Source organism: Lycium ferocissimum, chromosome 6 (assembly GCF_029784015.1).
Source record: "Lycium ferocissimum isolate CSIRO_LF1 chromosome 6, AGI_CSIRO_Lferr_CH_V1, whole genome shotgun sequence".
Classification (NCBI taxonomy): Eukaryota; Viridiplantae; Streptophyta; class Magnoliopsida; order Solanales; family Solanaceae; genus Lycium; species Lycium ferocissimum.
In genome coordinates this window covers 72,346,846-72,368,739 of record NC_081347.1, presented here as the reverse complement: position 1 = coordinate 72,368,739, position 21,894 = coordinate 72,346,846, and the positions used below count along the sequence as shown (strand labels likewise).

The following is a 21,894-nucleotide window of genomic DNA, read 5'->3' as shown; positions in this document are numbered from 1 at the left end:
ACTAAAGGAGCTAGCAGTGGGCAACAATTATCGGTATTCTTTGTAAATGGGATCCTTTGGCATGAATATTTCTTTTCCGGCGGTCCAATAATCTTAACTTGACTTCGAACTTGAAGTTGTACGAAATATTAGCATTTGAAAGCGGTACGTGGTGGTACAAAGCCTATATATCACGTGTTTATTAATAAATGCGCGGTTAAACTACGATCTATATATGCTTGAAATTCGAGCCAAGTATATTTTACCGTTTGGAGAAAAGATCAAATAAAATATACTAATGTTGCTAACATTGTTTAAGGTTTAGGGAGTCCTTGATTCTTACATAAAAAGTTTGGGCAGGCTCCTTTGCAGACAACCCTTTTGGCAGATTGTGAACTACCTGTCTCACCATGCGAATCACTTGTTCCACAAGGTGACTTATTTTGGTGTACATTTTGTTTGATCTTTCCATCATTGCATGTTAAGAAAATTTACTTGCGATTAGGTTTGGACAAACAAGTACACAAAGCACTCTTTGTAGCATAGTTAATAAACAAAATGCAACAAATTAAGTTAAGTTGACTTCATTTTTATTTCTAAGTTATGTTATGAAAAGGAAAAAAAACTTTTGCTGTTGGAATACCACTGTTTTAAGGAGGTCTAAGACAAAAATCTTCTTCTTTGTATAGGTTATGGTTTAGTTAGTATCTGCTGGCTTGATTGTGGCGCTGCTATATTGATGTTGACTAAGTTAAAAGGTCTTTTGTCCTTATGCATGTTGAAAGCCCGAAATGCCTTCTTTTCTCCTCGGGGAATTAGAGATGTAAAATGGTTGCACGAACTTAAGAGAAGTGCAAAAAGGTTCCTTGAATGAGAGTTATAGAAACCATACTAATAAAAAGGAGGACTCTTTTCTTACATAATTAATGCTTAAATTTATGGCTCACTGGACGTCTCTTTAACTAAAATGACCTGACTATTTTAATGTTCATCTGCAGCACTTGTTTCTATTGACCGACACTACTGAAGTTCTACTGTTTTGTTTTGAGAGCAATTAGACTCATCCTCCAGAGGCTGCTTGGAAAACTCAGGTGTAAGGCCTTCAATTACTCGGTTTAGTAATTTTTATAGAATTTTCATGATAAATTTATTGTACATTTCCTTAAAATGCATACCATTTATGTTGATGGGAGCAAAGTGGCTAGAACATCTTTGAATGAGGCAGCCCACTGGTTTGAATATTCGTTTGGTTTTTTTGTTTGTTTTTGTTGAAGCCAAGCATTCACTTAGTTTTCATAGGTAAGCTTTAATGGGAAGAAATAAAAAATAATCCTCCAATTTCTGTGAGTTCTTTGCTATTTGGGATCGACTGGTCACCGGTTATGTACAGTCATTCCTGCTCGATCATTCAAATTTTTAATATCTTATGCTGCATTTAACCTTGAACTTTGGTTAATTGAATGTCTTTTTCAGTCTCACCTCGTTACAAAGCACATTTTGAAAATATTCGATGTAGTACTATCAAAGAAAGTTGGCTCTTCTTTCCTGCACCACTGATGATGTGAAACAAAATATCTGATGTGGTACTATCAAAGAAAGTTGGCTCTTCTTTCCTGCACCACTGATGATGTGAAACAAAATATCTGATGTGGTACTATCAAAGAAAGTTGGCTCTTCTTTCCTGCACCAGTGATGATGTGAAACTGCCAATACTTGGCATGAAGATTCATGATAGATGTTATAATTGGAGATTGGAACATCAAGGAAATGCTTTCCTGCACCAGGTCGATGCTGTAATTGAAAAATTGAACATCTACGGAGTGCTTCATGATCTCAACGTGAATGAACTGTCAAATTTTGAAATATCTTATGTAATTAAGAGTTACTGATAATTGATTACTAAACAAGCTCAATACTATTTCTTATTGTATGGTGAAAAAAGAAGTTGGTCTTAAATGCAGAAATATGAAGTTCAATGGTTGATTAAAGTAGTTGGTTTTATAGTGGAAGAAATATGACATCGGGCACCCGTGCGGAGCGCGGGCACCCTCATCTAGTTTCACTTTATTTGTGAAGCTGGAGTTGGGTTTGGTTATAGTTTTTATAAAGAATATTTAATTGTTTGAATGTACTGATTACTGAAAGTGAAAAAATAAAAAAAGTGAAAACAGAGTTTTAGGTGCTTACCAAATTTCAAATAAACTTCAACGTGTATTTAAAAATTTTATGGCAAAAACGCTGATTTTTTAATAAATTGAATTTTTTTTGACCAAACGGGTTTATTTCCAACTGGAATAATATTGATATCTTTTTTGGAAAGATCCCTGTTAGGGAGCGCTTCTCCCGAATGAGGCCTTATGCGATGTGAATTCAAATATAGTCGGGCTTCAATATGGGTACCGAATAGCCAATGGGAAACCAATAAAATAAAACATATATATATATATATATATTTTTTTTTTTAATTTCCAACTAAATTACTATTGTCATTGTTATTCGGATCACATCATTAGTCTTACCGACACCCATTCTTTCTCTTTCCGTGTCTTTCTCTTTCTCTCTCTACAACTCACCATAGCCAAATTCTTGTGTTTTTGAAGGCTGATTTCATGGTATGTTCAAATCTTTACTTTCACTTGTACCATTTTTTCTCATCTGTATTTTTATTATTCTTCTTACTTGCAAAATCATCAATCTGGGTTCACTTCTAGTGGTGTCGTATACTACTTTAACCAATACATTATACATCAATTTGTAGATTTATTAGACAAATTGAGTTTTTCAATCCATTTCCCCAAGTGGGTCTTCAATTTCTTACCTGCAAATCATCAATTTGGGTCACTTTTAGTGGTGTAGTATACTACTTTAACCAATACATTATACATCAATTTGTAGATTTATTAGTTAAATTGAGTTTTTACTTCATTTCTTCAAGTGGGTCTTAAATTTCTTACCTGCAAAATCATCAATTTGGGTCACTTTTAGTGGTGTAGTATACTACTTTAACCGATACATTATACATCAATTTGTAGATTTATTAGTTAAATTGAGTTTTTACTTCATTTCTTCAAGTGGGTCTTAAATTTCTTACCTGCAAAATCATCAATTTGGGTCACTTTTAGTGGTGTAGTATACTACTTTAACCAATACATTATACATCAATTTGTAGATTTATTAGTTAAATTGAGTTTTTACTTCATTTCTTCAAGTGGGTCTTAAATTTCTTACCTGCAAAATCATCAATTTGGGTCACTTATAGTGGTGGAGTATACTACTTTAATCATACATTATACATCAATTAGTAGATTTAGTAGAGAAATTGAATTTTTGCTTCATTTCACTAAGTGGGTCTTCTTCAATTTCTAGTAAAAAAAAAAAAAAAAAAAAAAGAAATCATCTGGTTCAGTTCTAGTGGTGGAGTATACTACTTTAACCATATATTCTACATCAGTTTGTAGATTTATTAGTGAAATTGTGTTTTTACTTCATTTCCTCAACTGGGTCTTCAATTTCTTACCTGTAAAATCACCAATTTGGGTTCACTTCCTGTGGTGAAGTATACTACTTTAACCATACATTCTACATCATTTTATAGATTTATTTGTGAAATTGAATTTTTGCTTCATTTCATCAAGTGGGTCTTCTTCAATTTCTTGTAAAAAGAAATTACCACTTTGGGTTCACTTCTAGTGATTGAATATACTACTTTAATCATACATTCTATATCAATTTGTAGATTTATTAGTTAAATTGAGTTTATCCTTCATTTCTTCAAGTGGGTCTTCAGTTTTAACTGCAAAATCACCAATTTGGGTCACTTTCAGTGGTGAAGTATACTACTTTAACCATGCATTCTACATCATTTTATAGATTTATTTGTGAAATTGAATTTTTGCTTCATTTCATCAAGTGGGTCTTCTTCAATTTCTTGTAAAAAGAAATTACCACTTTGGGTTCAATTCTAGTGATTGAGTGTACTACTTTAACCATATATTCTACATCAATTGACAGATTTATTAGTTAAATTGAGTTTTTTCCTTCATTTCTTCAACTGGGTCTTCAATTTTACCTGTAAAACCACCATTTGGGTTCAGTTTCAGCGGCTTATTATATTGCTTTAACCATACATTATATATCGATTTATCGATTTTAGTGGAATCAAGTATTTTCTTCATTTCCCCAAGTGGGTCTTCTTCGATTTGTTTTACTTTTTCGTTAGGTTCAATTGAGTACCGATTTGGTATTGATATTTGTGCTTAAGGACTATACTACTTTAACTATACATTCTAAAGCATTTTACAGATATATTAGTGAAATTAATTTTTTCCTTCATTTCCCCAAGTGGGTATTCAATTTCTTTACGTTTTTCGATAGGTTCAATTGAGTACCGATTTAGTATTCACCTTTCATAGTACTTTAACCATACATTCTACAGTAATTTATAGAGGTTTATTAGTGAAATTGAGTTTTCCCTTCATTTCTCCAATTGGGGTCTTCTTCAATTTCTTTTATGTTTTTCGATAGGTTCAATTGAGTACCGATTCAGTATTCACTTTCATAGTACTTTAGCCATATATTCTACAGTAATTTGTAGAGGTTTATTAGTGAAATTGAGTTTTACATCCATTTCCTCAAGTGTGTCTTCAAACTTTTGTACGTTTTTTCGTTAGGTTCAATTGAGTACCGATATTTGCGCCGAAGGAGATCTGAGGTTTTGCTGCTAATAAGCTGAGAACGAAGGAATTAAAAGGGGGTAATAGTGATGAAGATGAAACTGAGGACACCGGTTTTGTCGTTGTTGCTAATTACTGTTCTTGCCCCTATCGTCCTTTACACCGACACTCTTGCGACTTATTTCAATTCTCCTTCTTCATGTAAGGTCCTTAATTTTTTCTCTGTTTATTAAATTGGACATAGTCCATTAAGGATAATGTTTGATGAATTTGGATTTTTGTGATTTTTTCTGCAGCGAGGACGGAGTTCATTGAAGATCTGTCCACCTTTGTAAGTCATATTCGGGTTCATAGTTTTGTGCCTTTTATATGTTTGTTAGAATATAAATATGGAATATAATTTTTTTTTCACAATTTCCAATTCTATGATGTAGTCTTTTGGTGGTGACGTCCGACCTCTTAATGTGCTGCCTCAGGTATCAATTGTAATTCTAATATGAGGATTTGTGTTTCCTCTTAGGGTGTGTTTGGAATGAAGGAAAATGCATTTTTTTTTTTGGGAAAACAAGTGAGATTCTTACTGATATTCTAGTGTTTGGTAATTAAGCAAAAAAATATTATTCCAAAAGCATTTAAATGTAATATAACAAAATACTATTGGGGTGAGATGGGGCGGGAAATGGGGGTTCGCGGATGGAGAGTTGTGGGAGGGTCAAGAGGTGGGCGTTGAGGGAGTTGGGTGGGTGGGGAGGAGACAATAAACTTGGAATGTCACCTATGGAACTTGTTTTCCCTACTTCTATTAAGGAATTCATTTTCCTCATTTTCAAGGAACTTGTTTTTCTAGAGAAAATGTTTTTCAAAATATTTTGACCAACCAAACATGAGGAAATTGGGAAACTGTTTCCGGAAAATGTTTTCATCCACACCAAGCACACCCTTAGATTGAGCAACATTTAGTCCCAGTTCTTAACTTTCCATGTCTACTAATACTGATAGGAGTCATCCACATCACTCAAAGAACCACCGGGCGACGTATATTCAGACACCATTTCTAATGCCTCGGACACCATAAGCAGCGAGGATGCTCGTAAAGCAAGACAACTAACTGAAGGTTCTTGTTCATTTATGTCTCTTTATATTTCGAACTTAGAGGTTTAGAATGAAGTAAAGCATGAAATCTTGATCATCTTTTACGTCGCTTCCAGAAATTTTGAATTGACTATCTGGAATATATCATCTTCATTTAGCAGAATCATTGAAACATCAAACTGCCACTGGAAACAGCGACAGTGGAGTAGAAGTGGCTATGAATGAAAATCAAATAAGTCAGGTTACTGATAACTTGCACGAACCGCAACAAGTCGACAAAAATTCACCAAAACTTGTTTCAGCTGGGAAAAGTGAAAGCAGAGCAATGGAAACCAGCTCAAAGAAAAAGACGAGTCCAACAGATTCTGACCACACCTTGGATGCCACATCTGCGAAAACGGTAATTACCTTATATATTTGCTGCTTCTGCATAACTTATCTGAATTTCCGATCTGCAGCTAGTTGAATGTTTTGTGGTATATGCTGTTTGTTTCAAACTGTTAAGTTGTCCCACAGCGAGTGAGGGATGTGGATTTGGTCTCTTTATATGGTCTCGGGAAAGTCCCACCTCATGAGCTAGTTTTTGGGGTTGAGTTAGGCCCAGGGTCCATTTCTTCGCATGGTATCAGTGTCGGACCCATCCCCATTTTTTGTTTACCCGATGTTCTGGCCCCATATTATGTTGTCCACCCTCTAGTTGACAAGCCTGGGTCTGCAGGGGGCGTTAAGTTGTCTCACATTGCTTGTGATTGTGGATGTGGATTTGGTCTCCTTATATGGTCTAGGGCAATCCTCACTTCATGAGCTAGTTTTTGGGGTTGAGCTAGGCCTAATGTTCATTTCTTTACACAAACATTCATATGTTGACATTGTGACATCGTAATAGTTTTCTTCCTGTGGGAATCTGATGATTCGATCCATATGGTGCACTTTGGCCCTTTTCTCGGGTTGTCTTAGAATCTATAGTTCCTTCATTTGCTTCTGAATATTGACTTTTGGGCTCATAAATGCTTCAGTATCACGGGAATTTCTTCATCTCTTCATTTGCTTCTTCAATACTATGTGAAATGGAGGAGATATAGATGGTCCTCTCATCACCGTGGATTTACACCCGTGATTAGTGTTGAAACTTAACATGTTTACCCTAGTTGTCATTGAGTTAACGGATAGTATATAGAGTGTGGTTCTATGGTGTATGTCATTTTGCAATAATATTATGTTAATTGCCGAAACTAGTAAGGGACTCAACAAAAGCTGGGATTATAGTGAAGTATTATAGAGCATAACTTAGGACGAATGACAGTAAAATTAGACGGGATTGCTGTGCTTAAGTATTGATCGATGAAGATGCAACATTTTGAAGTAAAATTTGATGGTTTATATAAAAGAAATAAAATAAGATGGTTGAAATTGGAGGAATCCTCGTGGAGTGTTATGCGCCCGAAAACTGCTTTACCAAGTGAAAACAAGTTGTTTGAACAATTGTGAGACTTAACAATATTATATAGGAGAGAAGTTGGGCTGCTAAAGCCCAATATATTCAATCTTTCCCAGTATATGCACAAGATGAATGTCGTAAAAATGCATGTTAAGGCAAATGTGTTGTCACTTATCTTACAATATTGAATAAGATTAGGTGATATCCTACTGAACTTCCTTCCATATGTACCGGATTAGGTGCAAAAATATGGAATGTGATAAATGAGGATGAGGTAAACTTAAAATATCACATACATGAAAGGAAGTTACTTTTAAAAGTTCTAAGATCTCTTGATCAATGCAAACTTGACTAAGAATAGAACAAAATGAAAGAAGAAGGATCCACGTAGGTGATACCAGATTAGTTGGATTAAAGTTCAGTTTGTATTGTACTTACATTAAGTTTGGTGGTTGTCGTGGTGTTGTCAAAGGCGGAAAGTGCACAAGGTCTTCTGTGGTTTATAGCACAAAACACAATCAAATCATGAGCTTTAATAAGGAAAGGCTCAATGAAGAAAAAAATATTTATGTAGTGAGAAAAATTAAACTATAGACAAACAACAGTATCCCTACAATGAAGTGAAAACATTATCTCAAGTTCAAAAACCAACTTAAATTTTAAATTTAGATGCAATACTGCAGTTTTAAATTAATAATTCAGGTTAACTTACTTTTAAAAAATAATAATTAAATTCCTAAATCCTTTTCAGAATAAGTAACAAATTCACTCATAAAAATTAAAATATCTATTCGCTTCACCTTGCTTCAGGGACTAAGAGACCTCAACTGAGCCTTTGACAACAGAGGTTTATCAGATGCTTTTATTCTGGTAGAGACCCGTATGTCCGTATGGAATAAGTATGGGTTTTGGATTTTTGCTAATTTTCCAGATAAATTGTTGAGTAGTGGAATAAAATGGAGTTAAATAGAGAAGATTAGATACATAAGATTCATGTAGCTTGATCCTACTAATTTGATTTGTGATTGTGTGACAAAAGGATAATCATGCTATATTCTATAAAAGTTAAATGGTTTTTGTGGACTGCATATTATTGGTTGATCTGCAATAGTTATCTCGAGATCCCTAGATGAAAAATGACCTTTATACCTGAATTGAACTTGCTTATCTTTGATTTGGTTACTAGGAAATAAGGCATGATCAACGCACTGTTCAAACCAGTGGTAGAGTTGCATCTGGAGAGACAACAAGGAGCAAAGTTGAAGAGCGGAATACACAAGTGGTTCCCCCTGATGCTCGTGTTCGCCAGCTTAAGGATCAGCTCATTAGGGCGAAGGTCTACCTTTCACTTTCAGCAACACGAAACAACCCCCACTTCATTAGAGAACTTCGTTTGCGGGTGAAGGAAGTAACACGATCACTTGGTGAGGCTACTAAGGATTCTGATCTGCCAAGGAGGTAAGTCTTATTTTTGACAATTAGGTTCATCTTCTGTATTCCTGTCAAATTGGCTTTGAGGTGGTCCTGAATCCTGCCTTCCCAGTGATTTGCCATTTCACTGGATAGTGTCTAGGGGTGGCAAAATTAGCCCATGACACCATGACCCGCCCAACCCGCTCAAGTTTCGGTTGGTCAATAACCTGCTCATTTATTAGCTCAGTCCATTTTTAGCACAATCCATTTCAGCCCATCTAAAAGTTGGACTGCTAAGTGGCCCAACTTGGGCTGATATGTAGCCCAAATTGGCCCATAGAAACCTTATCAAAGTATTTCCAACTAAGATATTTTTTTCTTATTTGATATGTTATATATAGCCATAATAAAGGGAAAAAAAAAAAGTTCTGTTAGGTACTTAAAAAATTATAAAAGAACAAACAAAGAAATTAAAAATTAGTAAGAATTGGGCAGTTTGAGTTATGGTCTGCGTTTTAGCCCATTTTTGACCTGCCCAAATCCAGCCCAACGCGCCCATTTGACACCCCTAATGGTGTCTACAAGCTTTGTCCATGTTAAGGATTTATCCTCTAATACAAATTTGATTTCTTTATATAGTGCCAATGAGAGGTTGAAGACAATGGAGCAAACATTGGCCAAAGGGAAGCAAATTCAAGATGATTGTGCTACTATTGTAAAGAAGCTTCGTGCCATGCTTCACTCAGCAGAAGAGCAGCTTCGTGTCCACAAGAAGCAAACATTGTATTTAACACACTTAACTGCTAAGACACTTCCAAAGGGTCTTCATTGTCTTCCTTTGCGCCTTTCAACAGAGTATTTCAAGTTAAATTCATCCCAACAGCTTTTTCCACGTCAAGAGAATTTAGAAAATCCCAAGCTGTACCACTATGCACTCTTCTCAGACAATATATTAGCAGCTGCCGTCGTCGTAAACTCAACTGTTTCGCATGCAAAGGTAAATCAGTTATTGTCCGAAACTTTCTTGTATATTGAGATCGCATCTGGCTCACAACGATATAATTCACTTTATCTTTTCCATTTCTTTTCATATATGATAATGGAGAAAACATGCCCATCTGCCTGTTTAAGTTTATACTCCCTCTGTTTCAATTTGTTTGTCTTACTTTCCTTTTTAGTTTGTTTCAAAAAGAATGCCACTTTCCTAATTTGGCAACTCTTTAATTTCAACGTCTCACATGGCATGTTTAAGACCACTAGATTAAAGGGCATTTTGGTTCATTATACATATCTTTAGTTTAAGATCAAAAGTCCTAAATTTTCTTAAACTCCGTGCCCATCAAACTTAGACAAAAAAATTGAAGCAGAGGGAGTAATATCTCAACCTTTATGTCTCTTCGGGGCGTCCAATAAATTTGGAATATCTCAAGTGTAACTTTTTTCTGCATGTGGTGGCAGGATCCTTCAAAGCACGTTTTCCATATAGTAACAGACAGGCTTAATTTTGCGGCAATGAGAATGTGGTTTTTGGCAAATCCACCGCAGTATGCTACAGTAGATGTTCAAAATGTTGAGGAATTCACATGGCTAAATTCAAGTTACAGTCCAGTTCTGAAGCAATTGGAATCTCAGTCCATGATAGATTATTACTTCAGATCTCGTGCTGATTCTGATCCAAATGTGAAGTTTAGGAATCCAAAGTACCTTTCAATCATGAATCACTTGCGCTTTTACTTACCGGAGATCTTCCCAAAGCTGGATAAAGTTCTCTTCTTGGATGATGATATTGTTGTGCAAAAGGATCTTGGTGGACTTTGGTCGCTTGATCTTAAGGGTAAGGTGATCGGTGTGGTTGAGACTTGTGGAGAAAGCTTTCATCGGTTTGACCGCTACCTCAATTTCTCAAATCCTCTCATCTCCAAAAATTTTGATCCCCGTGCTTGTGGTTGGGCATTTGGAATGAACATCTTTGATCTGAATGAGTGGAGGCGGCAAAACATCACAGAGGTGTATCACTCATGGCAAAATCAGGTATGAAATAAATTCTCTTATTTATGTCTGGATTAGCATGTTAATTTAGCCATCATTTTGTGTATATCATATCACATGCTTTGCTTGGTCGTAAAATTGAAAGCCTGGAGCAACACCGTCAGTATTTCGTTAAGTATCAAATGGCAACTTCTCTTTTCCCAGTAAATCGGTCTCATTCACATTTAAGGCCTTGTCAACCCCCCCCCCCAACCACACACACACGCGCGCACACACAAAAAAAAAAAAAAAAAGAGTACATGCACATTCAAGATATTTTTGCTTGAGATGACCACTGAGCTGTCATAATGGGTTTGACTGTTACATTGGTATGCATAAGTTATACTCCCTCCTTTTCAATTGTTTGTCTTACTTTCCTACATGGTATATTTAAGACCACAAGATTCAAAAGGCATTTTGGTACATTTCACACATTTTTAGTTTAAGACCACAAGATTCAATAGTCATTTTTTTTTCTTAAACTCCGTACCTAGGCAAACTAAGACAAACAAATTGAAACGGAGGGAGTAATAAAATGGGTAATATGTTTAAACTGACTGAAGTTGAGGATAGCTAAGTAAATTCTTTGGTATCGGCCAATGCTATGGACTAATAAAAGCTGGGCAGTTTACATCTCAGTCTAGATTAGGAAGTGAAACTCAGGCCGAACTTCCAGATGATTAAGAACTGCCGTGTGTACTGTCCTGTCACGTTCCTCCAATTAGATTCGACAGTGATGTTGTAGCCTCACTAAGTTCTGGATTAATAAATTCAACATATACACCTGCAGTTTTCATGCATAATAAAGTTGTTAAAATAAGTCTTGAAATTTAATGAACTTTTCTGTGCACAGAATCATGAAAGACTACTCTGGAAGTTAGGGACCCTACCACCTGGCTTGATAACCTTTTGGAAGCGCACATATGCCCTTGACCGATCGTGGCATGTCCTTGGGCTTGGCTACAATCCCAATGTTAACCAGAAGGATATTCAACGAGCAGCAGTCATACATTACAACGGAAACTTGAAACCATGGCTTGAAATAAGCATACCCAAGTTCCGAGACTACTGGTCAAAATTTGTTGACTATGATCAGGTATTTTTGCGAGAGTGTAATATCAATAAATTGGCTGGTTCATGAAGTGTTGCCTGCACATATACAGCGAGCATTCATTTAGTATACAGGCCTGTTCTTCCTCAATAAGTGTATGATTTTGTTCTTGTTCTCTCAGTGAGGAGTTATTCAGGTATATAGATGTTGAGTGGAATATTAGAGTGAACATTCTGTATTGCATTTATTCTTGACATCCATTGTTGGATGACAGCTTGAGCCAGATTTGTTGTAAATGACTAACCGTAGCTCTCCCTTTGAATTTCTTTGTTGTTTGTTGTATATTAATGGCTGCCACACTCTAGAGCCATGTATTTTTTCATTGCTCAGTTTAATACACTAATCTCTTCTATGGTTGGTGTTTTTGAATTCAAGTCAAAAGCATTGGTAGTAGATACATCCGGTGGCGTGCATGCTCAGTTGTCTAGCAAGTATCATGAAAACAACATACTTGCAATGCCTCGCAATTGGTGGTAGTCATGTGGCTGTACTGATTGTGATTTTTTACTTTGGTCCTTGTGACTATGAACCACTCATTGCATGATTGTGGTTTTCTACTCTGATCCATGTGATTATGGACCACTCGTTGCAACTACGCGATTGTTGTACGTAGATATCTGATTAAACACACTGAGTGCCTTGTATATTTGCATTTTGAATGTAAAGGAGGTGATCTGTCTGGGTAGTAGGGAAAAGCTTGTGCTGACTTTCTTCAGTCAAATAGTAGCAAGTACAATTTTAGATGTATATATGCAGGTGTCTCGGTTATTTCCCCAACTATGAACCGGGTAATTGCCGAACCAAGCCTTTTCGCGCTGACTTGCACTTGCTGCGTGCACTAACTGAGGGGGAGCTATGGTAGATATAGACTATAAAGTGTAAGGAGAAGGGAAAAATGGGAAATTAACCTTTTTTTCCCCTTTGACAAGAAATCACCTTGTTAGATGCACTTGGCTAGGTCAATGCTTTAGCCAACGTCTCCATGAGAAATGCAGCATTCACTAGTTTTATTAGGTGTTTGGCCATGAAAACCAAATATTTTTCACTTTATTCGGAATTCTGAAGTTGGAGTTGAAGATGGAGTTGTGTTTGGTTATAGTTTTTGCAAAGAATATTTGGTTGTTTGAATGTGTATTGAAAGTGAAAAAAAAGTGAAAAATAGATTTTTTGGCGTTTTTCAAATTCCTTTTTGGAATTTCCATGGCCAAATGTTGATTTCCAAATAAAGTGAAAACGTTTTTCAGAAAAAAGTGAAAAATTCTTATGGCAAACGGGTCCTTAGTTTGTGATGGTGTGTTGACTGTTGGCTTGTTCACTTGTTTTGAGATGGCAAGTTAAAAATATTTTAAGGTATTGTATACACTGGTGATTGTTTAGTATTATTTGTTAACACTATGACGAGTTATGCAATGTCGCAAAAGAATCTAGAATTTGAACTTGATAGGTTTCATCTTTAAGGGTCTTAGACTGAACTCATTTGTACTTTGAAATTATGGGTTGGAATTTGAGCTATGACAACGGGACATTACATTCTTTATTTCTGTGCTGTTTTTATCACCAGAAAGTCTTTTTCATCCTGAATTGGAGTATGTTATCTTGATAATATATAAAAGTCACATTCTCATGAATCTTACTAATCAGATCTATCTTTTCCAAATCCCAATTATCACATGCTTCTGATTTGAATTGAATCTTATACCCACTGTCCCCAAAATATTGGCAATGCAGCAACCTCTTCTATATTTCAAATTGTGAGTTTTGTGTTTACTAATCTTATACTATAATACTCTTAAAAAGTGTAATTATGGAATATTACAAAAAAATTATCAAGCACCTCGTTTCCTGGTTATAAGAAAAAAATACAACTGATTTGTTCAGTCTATTCTTGAAATAGATAGCCAGCATACACCTTCTTCCTAAAAAAAAATTACACACACCAAAACACTTCTTTTAAGAAGTTTGAATGAGATCTTCCTTTTCAATTAGTTGGAATAGAACAAATGAACCCTATTCATTTCTTTTTATTTCTTTTATCTACAACTCTTTTTTTGTGTGACCAAAGTGAAATATAACAAGACTGGTCTTCAGGATGTTTTCTGTAAATGTGTCCATTTTTTTTTATTTTTTATTTTTATTTTTTTTGGTAAAAAAAAAGTGTGTTAAAGTTAAAGTGAAATCACCCTAGACATGCCTAAAAAGTACTCAGAGTTGTTCTAAGCCATGGGCCACTTTGTTCCCCATCTTTGTCACATGCAATCTTTAACATGATAAGATGACCCAAAAAATTTCAATCCTCTTGATTCTGTGTACTATAGTGGGATAGTGACGGTAAATACTTACTCATACATGAAGTTTATATTAAATTAAAAGATTTAATATTAGCAGGTGCAAATTATTAAAAGATTTAATATTAGCAAGTGTGAATTAAAGTGAGAAAACGTATCATTTAGCTATGGTTAAATGATAATTACTGTATGAAATATATATATCTCCCATTTGTTGGTTTGATGCAACACTTAAGGTGATGATACTGGGGAGCGGAGCTAGAAGACTGGATACTGGTTCAGCCAAATTCAGTAGCTTTTGCTCAAACAATATATCTGTATTAAGAAATTCATTAACTATGTATAAATATTAAGTTTGAACCAAATTATTAATACTTGAAGTTGTCGTTCTAAAATTTAGGACCTATAAAATTGAAATCTTGACTCTGCCTCTAATTATTGATAACTTATATGGTCAAGCAATTTTCATGGATTAGGTTACATATTGAAACATGATAACAAATCCATAAGACAATAATTTCAAATTCAAAGTTCAAATTCAAAATTGTGATCAATCTTTTTGGGTCTTCTCAAATAATCCAGCTTTTGTTTTGTCTTTTTGAAAATCAGCTAAAGTCCTTCCTTCTAGCTTTGTTCCTTTTTTCTATTTCTTTTGTACTTCCCTTTGGTCATTTCAATGCATGGTTCCCACTTGTACAGTAAAATAAAAAGAGTCCCCATTTCATTCGTAGTAATTTCTTTTGGGGCTCCTACTGTGTGTAAATTTTCGTTTAAGATTACATGTTTATTTTTAAGATTACATATGTCTTTTTACAAAAGATTACTTGTAGATATCTTTTGATGGCGTTATAGTGTAATTTTTTTAATATTTTTTTTTATTTTTATTTTTTTACATTGTAAGTGTACATTAGTTAAAGTCAAATCAGTAATACACAAATTATTCGAATGAAAATACACCGACAATTTAAGATAGAGGGAGAAATTTATTAATCACTAAATTTTGAATTGTCCGCCAATAATCTTCAAAGATTTTTTCAATTATACAAAAAAAGGTTCGAGCTTTCTTTTGTTAAAGACTTATTGAGAAGCTGCCAATAGAAAATGACGTTCTAAATGTACTTATTAGTCAAAAATATATATGCTTTTGCAAGTATGTGTCCCTTTTTTCTTTTTAAAACTTCGAAGTCCTTATCATACATATATTATATCAGTAATTGAAAACAGACAACGAATGAGACATAAAGATTATTGCAGGAAGTAGCATTATTGTGGAATGGGAAACAATGTCGAAATTTACCCTTTTACTATACAAAATATTTCTTTGGGCAATTTATATTTTCACTGTTAACAAATTATGGGCAATTCGCAGAATTGCCCTTCTTTTGGGGTGGTCTTTAAATTTTGCCCTTCATATTTGAAATGTTTAAATTTTCTCTTCATTAACACCCATAGGTTCCGGGTTCGAACCCACGCGCGGTCAAAATTTTAAAAAAAAAAAGTCGCAAGGCAGTTTAAATTTCGCTATGCCAACAAGGCATACACTTGTTAAGGAATTACACATTTTATGCGGACCAGATACTCTACCTTATGGGCGAGACTTGGCATAAGTATGCGCGGGTCCGATAACTTTGATAATTCCTTCACAAAGTTATGCGGTGGGGGGCATACTTTTGTGGGCAAACTTTTATCGGACCGGCGATAACTTTGTGAAGGAATTATCGTTATACGGGACCGCATACTTATGCCAAGTACGTCGATATAAGGCATAAGTATGTCGGTCCCAGATAACTTTGATAATTCCTTCCGCAAAGTTATGCGGGTGGGGGCATACTTTTAATGGGCAAACTTTTATGCCGGACCTGGCATAACTTTGTGAAGGAATTATCAAAGTTATGCCGGACCCGACATACTGATGCCAAGTCTGCCCAAAAGGCATAAGTATGCGGGTCCGCATAACTGGTAATTCCTTAACAAAAGTATGCGGGTCGGCATAGCGAAATTTAAACTTGCCTTGCGAATTTTTTTAAAATTTTATTCGCGCGTGGGTTCGAACCTGGAACCTATGGGTGTTAGCCGAAGGGCAAATTTTAAAGATTTCAAATATGAGGGGTAAAATTTAAAGACCACCCCAAACGAAGGGCACTCCGCGCAAAAAAATGACAAATTATTTGTATTTGTTTTTGCCTCTAATGGAACTCCAACGTAAACCGAATGAATTCCATTTTTGGAAAGAAGAGTTCAAATATATCCATCTACTTCTGAAAAAAGGTTCAAAATTACTAGTTATAACACTTAAACGTTGGAGCTCCGTTAAGATCAAGACTAAATACAAGACTATTTGCTAATGACAAAGATGTAAACGACTCTACATATTACGGACGATAACATTAAGGGGCCGTTTGGTTTGGGTTCAAAGATATAATCTCGACATAAAACTATTATAAATTTATACAATGTTTGGTTGAGTTTTAAGGAGATTTAATCTCCACAGAGAAATCACCCTTAATTAATATAATGTTTAGTTGCTCCTCTTTTATTTCCTCATAAACAACACTTACATTCATAAGTTATGCAAAAATCTATGTATTAATTTATTCGGTGCAGAATGTGGAATAAGACTACAGATTTAACCGTGCATGGATTCAAATGCTAAAATAACCAAACTAACCCTCATAATAGTAAGAACTTTTTTATTTTGTAGTGTATACTATTAATATATAGTATGCCAAACTAAATAAAATGTAAGAAATATTCATGCATTATACAATTTCTATATTACTCTCTTCGTCCCATTTATGTGAAGGTGTTCAGATGGCCACGGAGTTTAATAGAAAAATGAACTCTTTTGAAATTTGTGATTTAAAATAAGTAATAACAATTATTTTGTGACTATTAATCATTTTATTAAGAATAAGATGAAAAATTCAAAATTAAATTATTACTAAATATAAAAAAAACATTATTTTTCTTTGACAGACTAAAAAAAACTCACATAAAATATGGAACGGAGGGAGTATTAATTTCTGCCTAACTTGTCTCTTAATTGAAGTATTTTGACCCTCTTACCCCTAGAATGAGAGAAAATGAATTTGAGTCGGCTTGAGCAAAAAGTAAAAGTGCAAAAAAAGAAAAATAGTGGGGTTAGTACACTCAATACTTATATACCAAAAAGAAAAGAGAAAAAGACACATGGCCAAAAAATGAACAATGAGAAGAAGCTTTGACTAAACCATAGAGAAAGAGAGAGTGGAAATGGGGACACAAATACAAAAGCAACCAAAATTCATAGTAGTTGTTGAGTATGTGAGAGAGAGACAGTACTGACACTGACCACATTATTGACAACCCTTTATTTTGTATGTCTCTCTCTCTTTCTTTGTCTGTCTACCTTTAGTGGCTATAAGCTAAGCTTTTCAGAGTGACTCACTTCCCATTTGGGTGTTGTATAATTCATTCAGCTCACTTAATTATACTCTCTCTGAGCTTATCCCCTATTGTTTTACAAATTCCTGACCCCCATTATTAAAAATTTCAGATTTCGATATGATAATCGATATCTACTGTAACATGTTCACCCACCCCTATGACACTAAAGCAATTTCATAGTTGTTGAGTCTGTAGGAGAGACAGTAAAGGACTGACCTTATTATTGAAAACTTGCCATTCCTACTCTCTTTCAAGAATCTTATTAGCTCAGTTGCTTCGTTACCCGAGCTTTCATCTTATTAGCGAGAGTTCGATTCTCAGCTTATAATACCTCATTTACCTTTTCGGGAACAATCGTTGTGCCCCACAAAAGTAGAGTTAAGGTTTGCATACATCCTACACCCTCGGACGCCACTTGGGAATTACAATGGGTATAATGTTGTTTGTTTGTTTATAATCTCTCTCTCTCTCTGTCTACTGTAAGCTTTCCAGTGACTGATTTGCCATTTGGGTATTATATAATTCACTGAATTATACAGTGAATCTTATATAAAGGGTTGTTACTGGTAATGGGAATGGCCGGGGCCGGAGAAACATCATCATCGTATTCTGGGAAGCTGAAGAAAGCAGCTAAAAAGATGTTTGTTCAAACATGTGGTTCATTTTGTTGTAGATATCAAAACTCCCCTTCTCCTGTCCCTCATAACAACAACAACAACTCTGTAAGTTTACTCAAATTCTTTTGGTTTCTTTTAGTCTTTTACTAGGTGTCCGGTATCAGCATTGGGGCCTACTAAATTCGGATTCGAGCCACAAAGTCGCTCATTCAGCTAAAATGCTAGTGATTGTTTCATTTTCCCTGTGTGCAGTATATCCGCATTGGGGCCTTCGGGCTGGAAAGTCCTACATTGGGCTAAAATGCTCACTAGTAAAGACAGACTTGGTCCTAGGACTCGAATCCGAGATCTCTGGTTAAGGACGAAGGAGTCCAAGCATGAGCTAGTGTGTTTTAGTTTATGGGTTCTGAATCATACTCCCTCCGTTTCAGTTTGTTTGTCTGGTTGTGATTTGATATGGAGATTAAGAAAGTAACGTTGTCTAAAAGTAAATTAAAAATATGTAGAATGTACCAAAATGTCCTTTAATCTTGTGGTCTTAAACATGTCACGTGAAAAGTTAGAATTAAAGAGTTGCTAAAGAAGGAAAAAAATATTCTTTTAAAAACAGACTAAAAAGGAAAGTAAGACAATCAAATTGAAACAGAGGAAGTAGTTCGTTTTGCTTAGTGAGTTCAGAATAGATTATTTGTAAATATTAAATAGTAATTTTTAACGCAAATATAGTGTTTGATCTAAAGTTTTTGGGTTCTGTCAAACCAGTAACTTGCATTGTGGCTCCTCTATCAATGGAAGGAGTACCTACTATTCCACCACAACCCTTGTTGGTGAAATTCGTTTAGTTTTGAGTTTTTTTTTTTTTTTTTTTTTTTTGCCTAAAATTTAGTGCATTTGATGATTTTGTTATGTGCAGGAGTTTCCTTATCCGGCCAGTAATAATCTGGAGCTGTTGAATCATGCGTCTGTCATTAAACCCTCGCGATTAGATTCTACTACTAACACACCTTCTAACAAGGTACCTTCTCCTCTGCATCTTAAATTTCTTGTCATTTCTTTGCTGCATATTCCATATTGTCCTTGCTTCCGGATCGTGGTTCCAGTAAAATTAGCTGGTCTAACTTCAAAGCTAGCTCTCGTTGTCCTTTTGTTATAATAAGCCCAAATAATTTACTATTATTAAGAAAACATTGTAGTTAGCTACCATTCACTAGATTTCTTGATATTCTTGTTTCCTAATTGATCTTATAAATGGGTGAATCCTCAATGTCTTGGATGTATTCCCAAACATGAAAGAATCCAAATTGTGAGTTTCTTACCCAATGGTGTGGGGGTAGTGGTCAATGAAGTGGGTTGAGAACCATGAGGTCTCAGGTTCAATTCCCATTGGAGGCAAAATAACGCCAGATGATTTATGTTACTCGATACCTGTGTCGGTGAGAGGTAGCAGGTACTCTGTGGAATTGATCGAGGTGCGCGCAAGCTGGCCCGAGCATCATGGCTGTAGAAAAGTTGTTGTGAATTTCTTATGCTACATTGTGATGGGTAAAAGTTTTTCTTTCCTCGGAGTTTGTAGATCTAACATATTCCTTACACACCCAATACCTGTCCCGGGGAAAAAGTTGAAAAGCTGCTATTGTTTCTTATTAGAGTGCAGAATTTAAGCACGGTAATAAGCCAAAAGAATGAGCTGCAAGAGACTAAAGAACTCAACATGCCGTTGATCACATCCTTTAAGAATGAAACTTTTGCTTCTATAATGCAGTTAAATAGGATGTTCTACTACCAGAGGATAAAGATAACTAATCCCCTTTCGACAAATGGGAAGAAAAATATTGAACAAGAAAAAATAACTGGGGTGGAGGGTTGGCACACTTAAGAATGCCTTCTGTTATGAGTTCTTCCTTTGTTAACAAATGAGTAGTAATTATGGTGTTAGCTGATTAAACATTCCAAAAAGGATTCTTCTTGCAGGGCAAAACGCAGCAAGTCTTTCCTTTAAAAATTGTATCTGGGATTTTCTTTTTTGTGTTTATAAAGAACTGGTCTGTTTCTTTTTTGCGTCGTTATGTTTAAATTTTTCTTGTAAATATAAAGAATCTCCAAGGTCCTGCATGGGAATGGTTATTATGTACATATTAGTTCAGAAAAACTCATGCTTCTCTTTCTATTGTCTGGCAGAATTTTTGTCCAATATGTCTGGATCCGTTGAGCTATAGCTCCGAGTGCAGCCCAGGACAGGCTATATTTACAGCACAATGCTCTCATGCTTTTCACTTCGCTTGCATATCATCCAACATCCGCCATGGCAATGTTACTTGCCCTGTTTGCCGTGCACATTGGACCCAACTACCTCGAACATTGAGGATGCATTATTCTCCTCACAACAATCAAGCGGACCCCATTCTCCAGATTCTCGATGAATCAATTGCTACTTCTCGGGTACATAGACGTTCCTTTTTACGCTCTGCTCGCTATGACGATGATGATCCCGTCGAACCCGACCCCACATCAGATATTCACCGTTTGCATTTGTCTTTATCACCTGTCCCTCACAGTACTTCTGTGTTTGAACTTTGCTTAAAATTGACACATCAGCCAGCCACCGACTTAGTTTTAGTGGCAAGCCCGAACGGACCCCACCTGAGGCTTATGAAACAAGCCATGGCATTTGTGGTATTTTCGCTTCGGCCTATAGACCGTTTGGCTATTGTCACCTACTCTTCTGCAGCAGCACGGATCTTTCCCCTTAAGTGCATGACCTCTTACGGGAAGCGGACAGCGCTACAAGTGATTGATCGGCTGTTTTATATGGGCCAAGCTGATCCAGTAGAAGGACTTAAGAAAGGTGTAAAGATACTAAGAGAGCGAACCCACCAAAATACTCATTCTTTTATTCTACATCTTTCTGACAATCCAACAAGATCGTCTTTCCATGGGTTTCACTTGGAACTTCCTATTACAATCCATAAGTTTCATGTTGGATTTGGATATGGCACTTCGAATGGGTTTGTCATGCATGAATTTGAGAGATTTCTTGCTAAAATATTGTGCGGTGCAGTTCGAGAGATTGCATTGAGGATTGGGGACGACACTAGGGTTATGAGGCTTGGAGAATTACGAGGGGGTGAAGAGAGGAGAATCCCGTTGCTTTTGGAAGAGTTGGACGGGGTCCGCGTGGTGTATACCTATACTGATTGCATGATGGGCGATTCTTTTAAAACTGGGGAAGTTGTAGTCGGAATTGGCGATAGAAAAGAACTGACTGATGATTCTATCTCTGTTGAGAGCACCGGTGGAAGAAGTAGCAGCGTTGAGAGCTGGGAATACCATGATCCGTTCATGGCTAGACGATGGGCTAAGCGTTTGCATGGCTATAGGATATGATGTTCACGCCCTTGCTTCGTTACCCTGAAGTCCTTGATACCATGATGATCTATTAATTGTATTAACATTTTTTTTAGAATCTGCATTATACGTGTGATCTTGAAATACATGAAGAGAATTTCTTGTATATCTGTGTTCCCAATTTTTGTATTGAAGAATCTAATATGATTTGATGAACTGTTATGTCCTTTCTCCAGAATTGCTGCATCTATGCTCTTCCTATGTTGGCAAAAATGTTTTTATTCTGACTATCATTGTGCTTAGATGAAAATGAAAATGTTTAAAAACTGAAAGAAGAAAAGTCCAAGTGTGTTTATGCTGATGCTGACATGAATTCAAATTATGTGGTGTCACCATATCACCTTTCTTGTTTTCTACTACTTTATAATGAGAGGGAAAATATACTTTCCAACCAGTAGGCATGTGAAGTATTCTTGCTTCTCCTTTA

At 35.7% G+C, this 21,894-nt stretch overlaps 2 protein-coding genes across 3 annotated transcripts; both read left to right on the top strand.

The window, feature by feature from the left end:
• The first annotated feature begins 2,465 nt into the window (after window positions 1-2,465).
• Window positions 2,466-12,086, top strand: LOC132060340 (probable galacturonosyltransferase 4). Of its 2 annotated transcripts, XM_059453341.1 has the most exons (10): window positions 2,466-2,591; window positions 4,650-4,853; window positions 4,949-4,983; window positions 5,087-5,128; window positions 5,652-5,766; window positions 5,903-6,144; window positions 8,369-8,640; window positions 9,235-9,592; window positions 10,054-10,626; window positions 11,477-12,086. In XM_059453341.1, exons 2-10 carry the CDS (start codon window positions 4,742-4,744, stop codon window positions 11,762-11,764), a joined length of 2,037 nt encoding a protein of 678 aa, XP_059309324.1. In that variant the 5' UTR covers window positions 2,466-2,591; window positions 4,650-4,741; the 3' UTR covers window positions 11,765-12,086. The 2 variants fall into 2 exon arrangements, with proteins under 2 accessions (XP_059309324.1, XP_059309325.1); XM_059453342.1 differs by lacking the exon at window positions 2,466-2,591 and having other exon boundaries at window positions 5,906-6,144.
• A 5,275-nt stretch (window positions 12,087-17,361) lies between these two features.
• LOC132060339 (E3 ubiquitin-protein ligase WAV3-like) lies at window positions 17,362-21,623 on the top strand. Its single transcript, XM_059453340.1, has 3 exons — window positions 17,362-18,167; window positions 18,976-19,077; window positions 20,241-21,623. Exons 1-3 carry the CDS (start codon window positions 18,015-18,017, stop codon window positions 21,444-21,446), a joined length of 1,461 nt encoding a protein of 486 aa, XP_059309323.1. The 5' UTR covers window positions 17,362-18,014; the 3' UTR covers window positions 21,447-21,623.
• The last annotated feature ends 271 nt before the right edge of the window (window positions 21,624-21,894 follow it).

What these genes read in the sequence shown, in the direction of transcription:
- LOC132060340 (XM_059453341.1), top strand. Translation starts at nt 4,742, where the DNA reads ATGAAGATGAAACTGAGGACACCGGTTTTGTCGTTGTTGCTAATTACT. An exon ending in TTTCAATTCTCCTTCTTCAT is followed by an intron (nt 4,854 to 4,948) that starts GTAAGGTCCTTA and finishes TTTTTTCTGCAG; the next exon opens with CGAGGACGGAGTTCATTGAA. An exon ending in ATCACTCATGGCAAAATCAG is followed by an intron (nt 10,627 to 11,476) that starts GTATGAAATAAA and finishes TTCTGTGCACAG; the next exon opens with AATCATGAAAGACTACTCTG.
- LOC132060339 (XM_059453340.1), top strand. Translation starts at nt 18,015, where the DNA reads ATGGGAATGGCCGGGGCCGGAGAAACATCATCATCGTATTCTGGGAAG. An exon ending in ATAACAACAACAACAACTCT is followed by an intron (nt 18,168 to 18,975) that starts GTAAGTTTACTC and finishes TGTTATGTGCAG; the next exon opens with GAGTTTCCTTATCCGGCCAG. An exon ending in CTAACACACCTTCTAACAAG is followed by an intron (nt 19,078 to 20,240) that starts GTACCTTCTCCT and finishes ATTGTCTGGCAG; the next exon opens with AATTTTTGTCCAATATGTCT.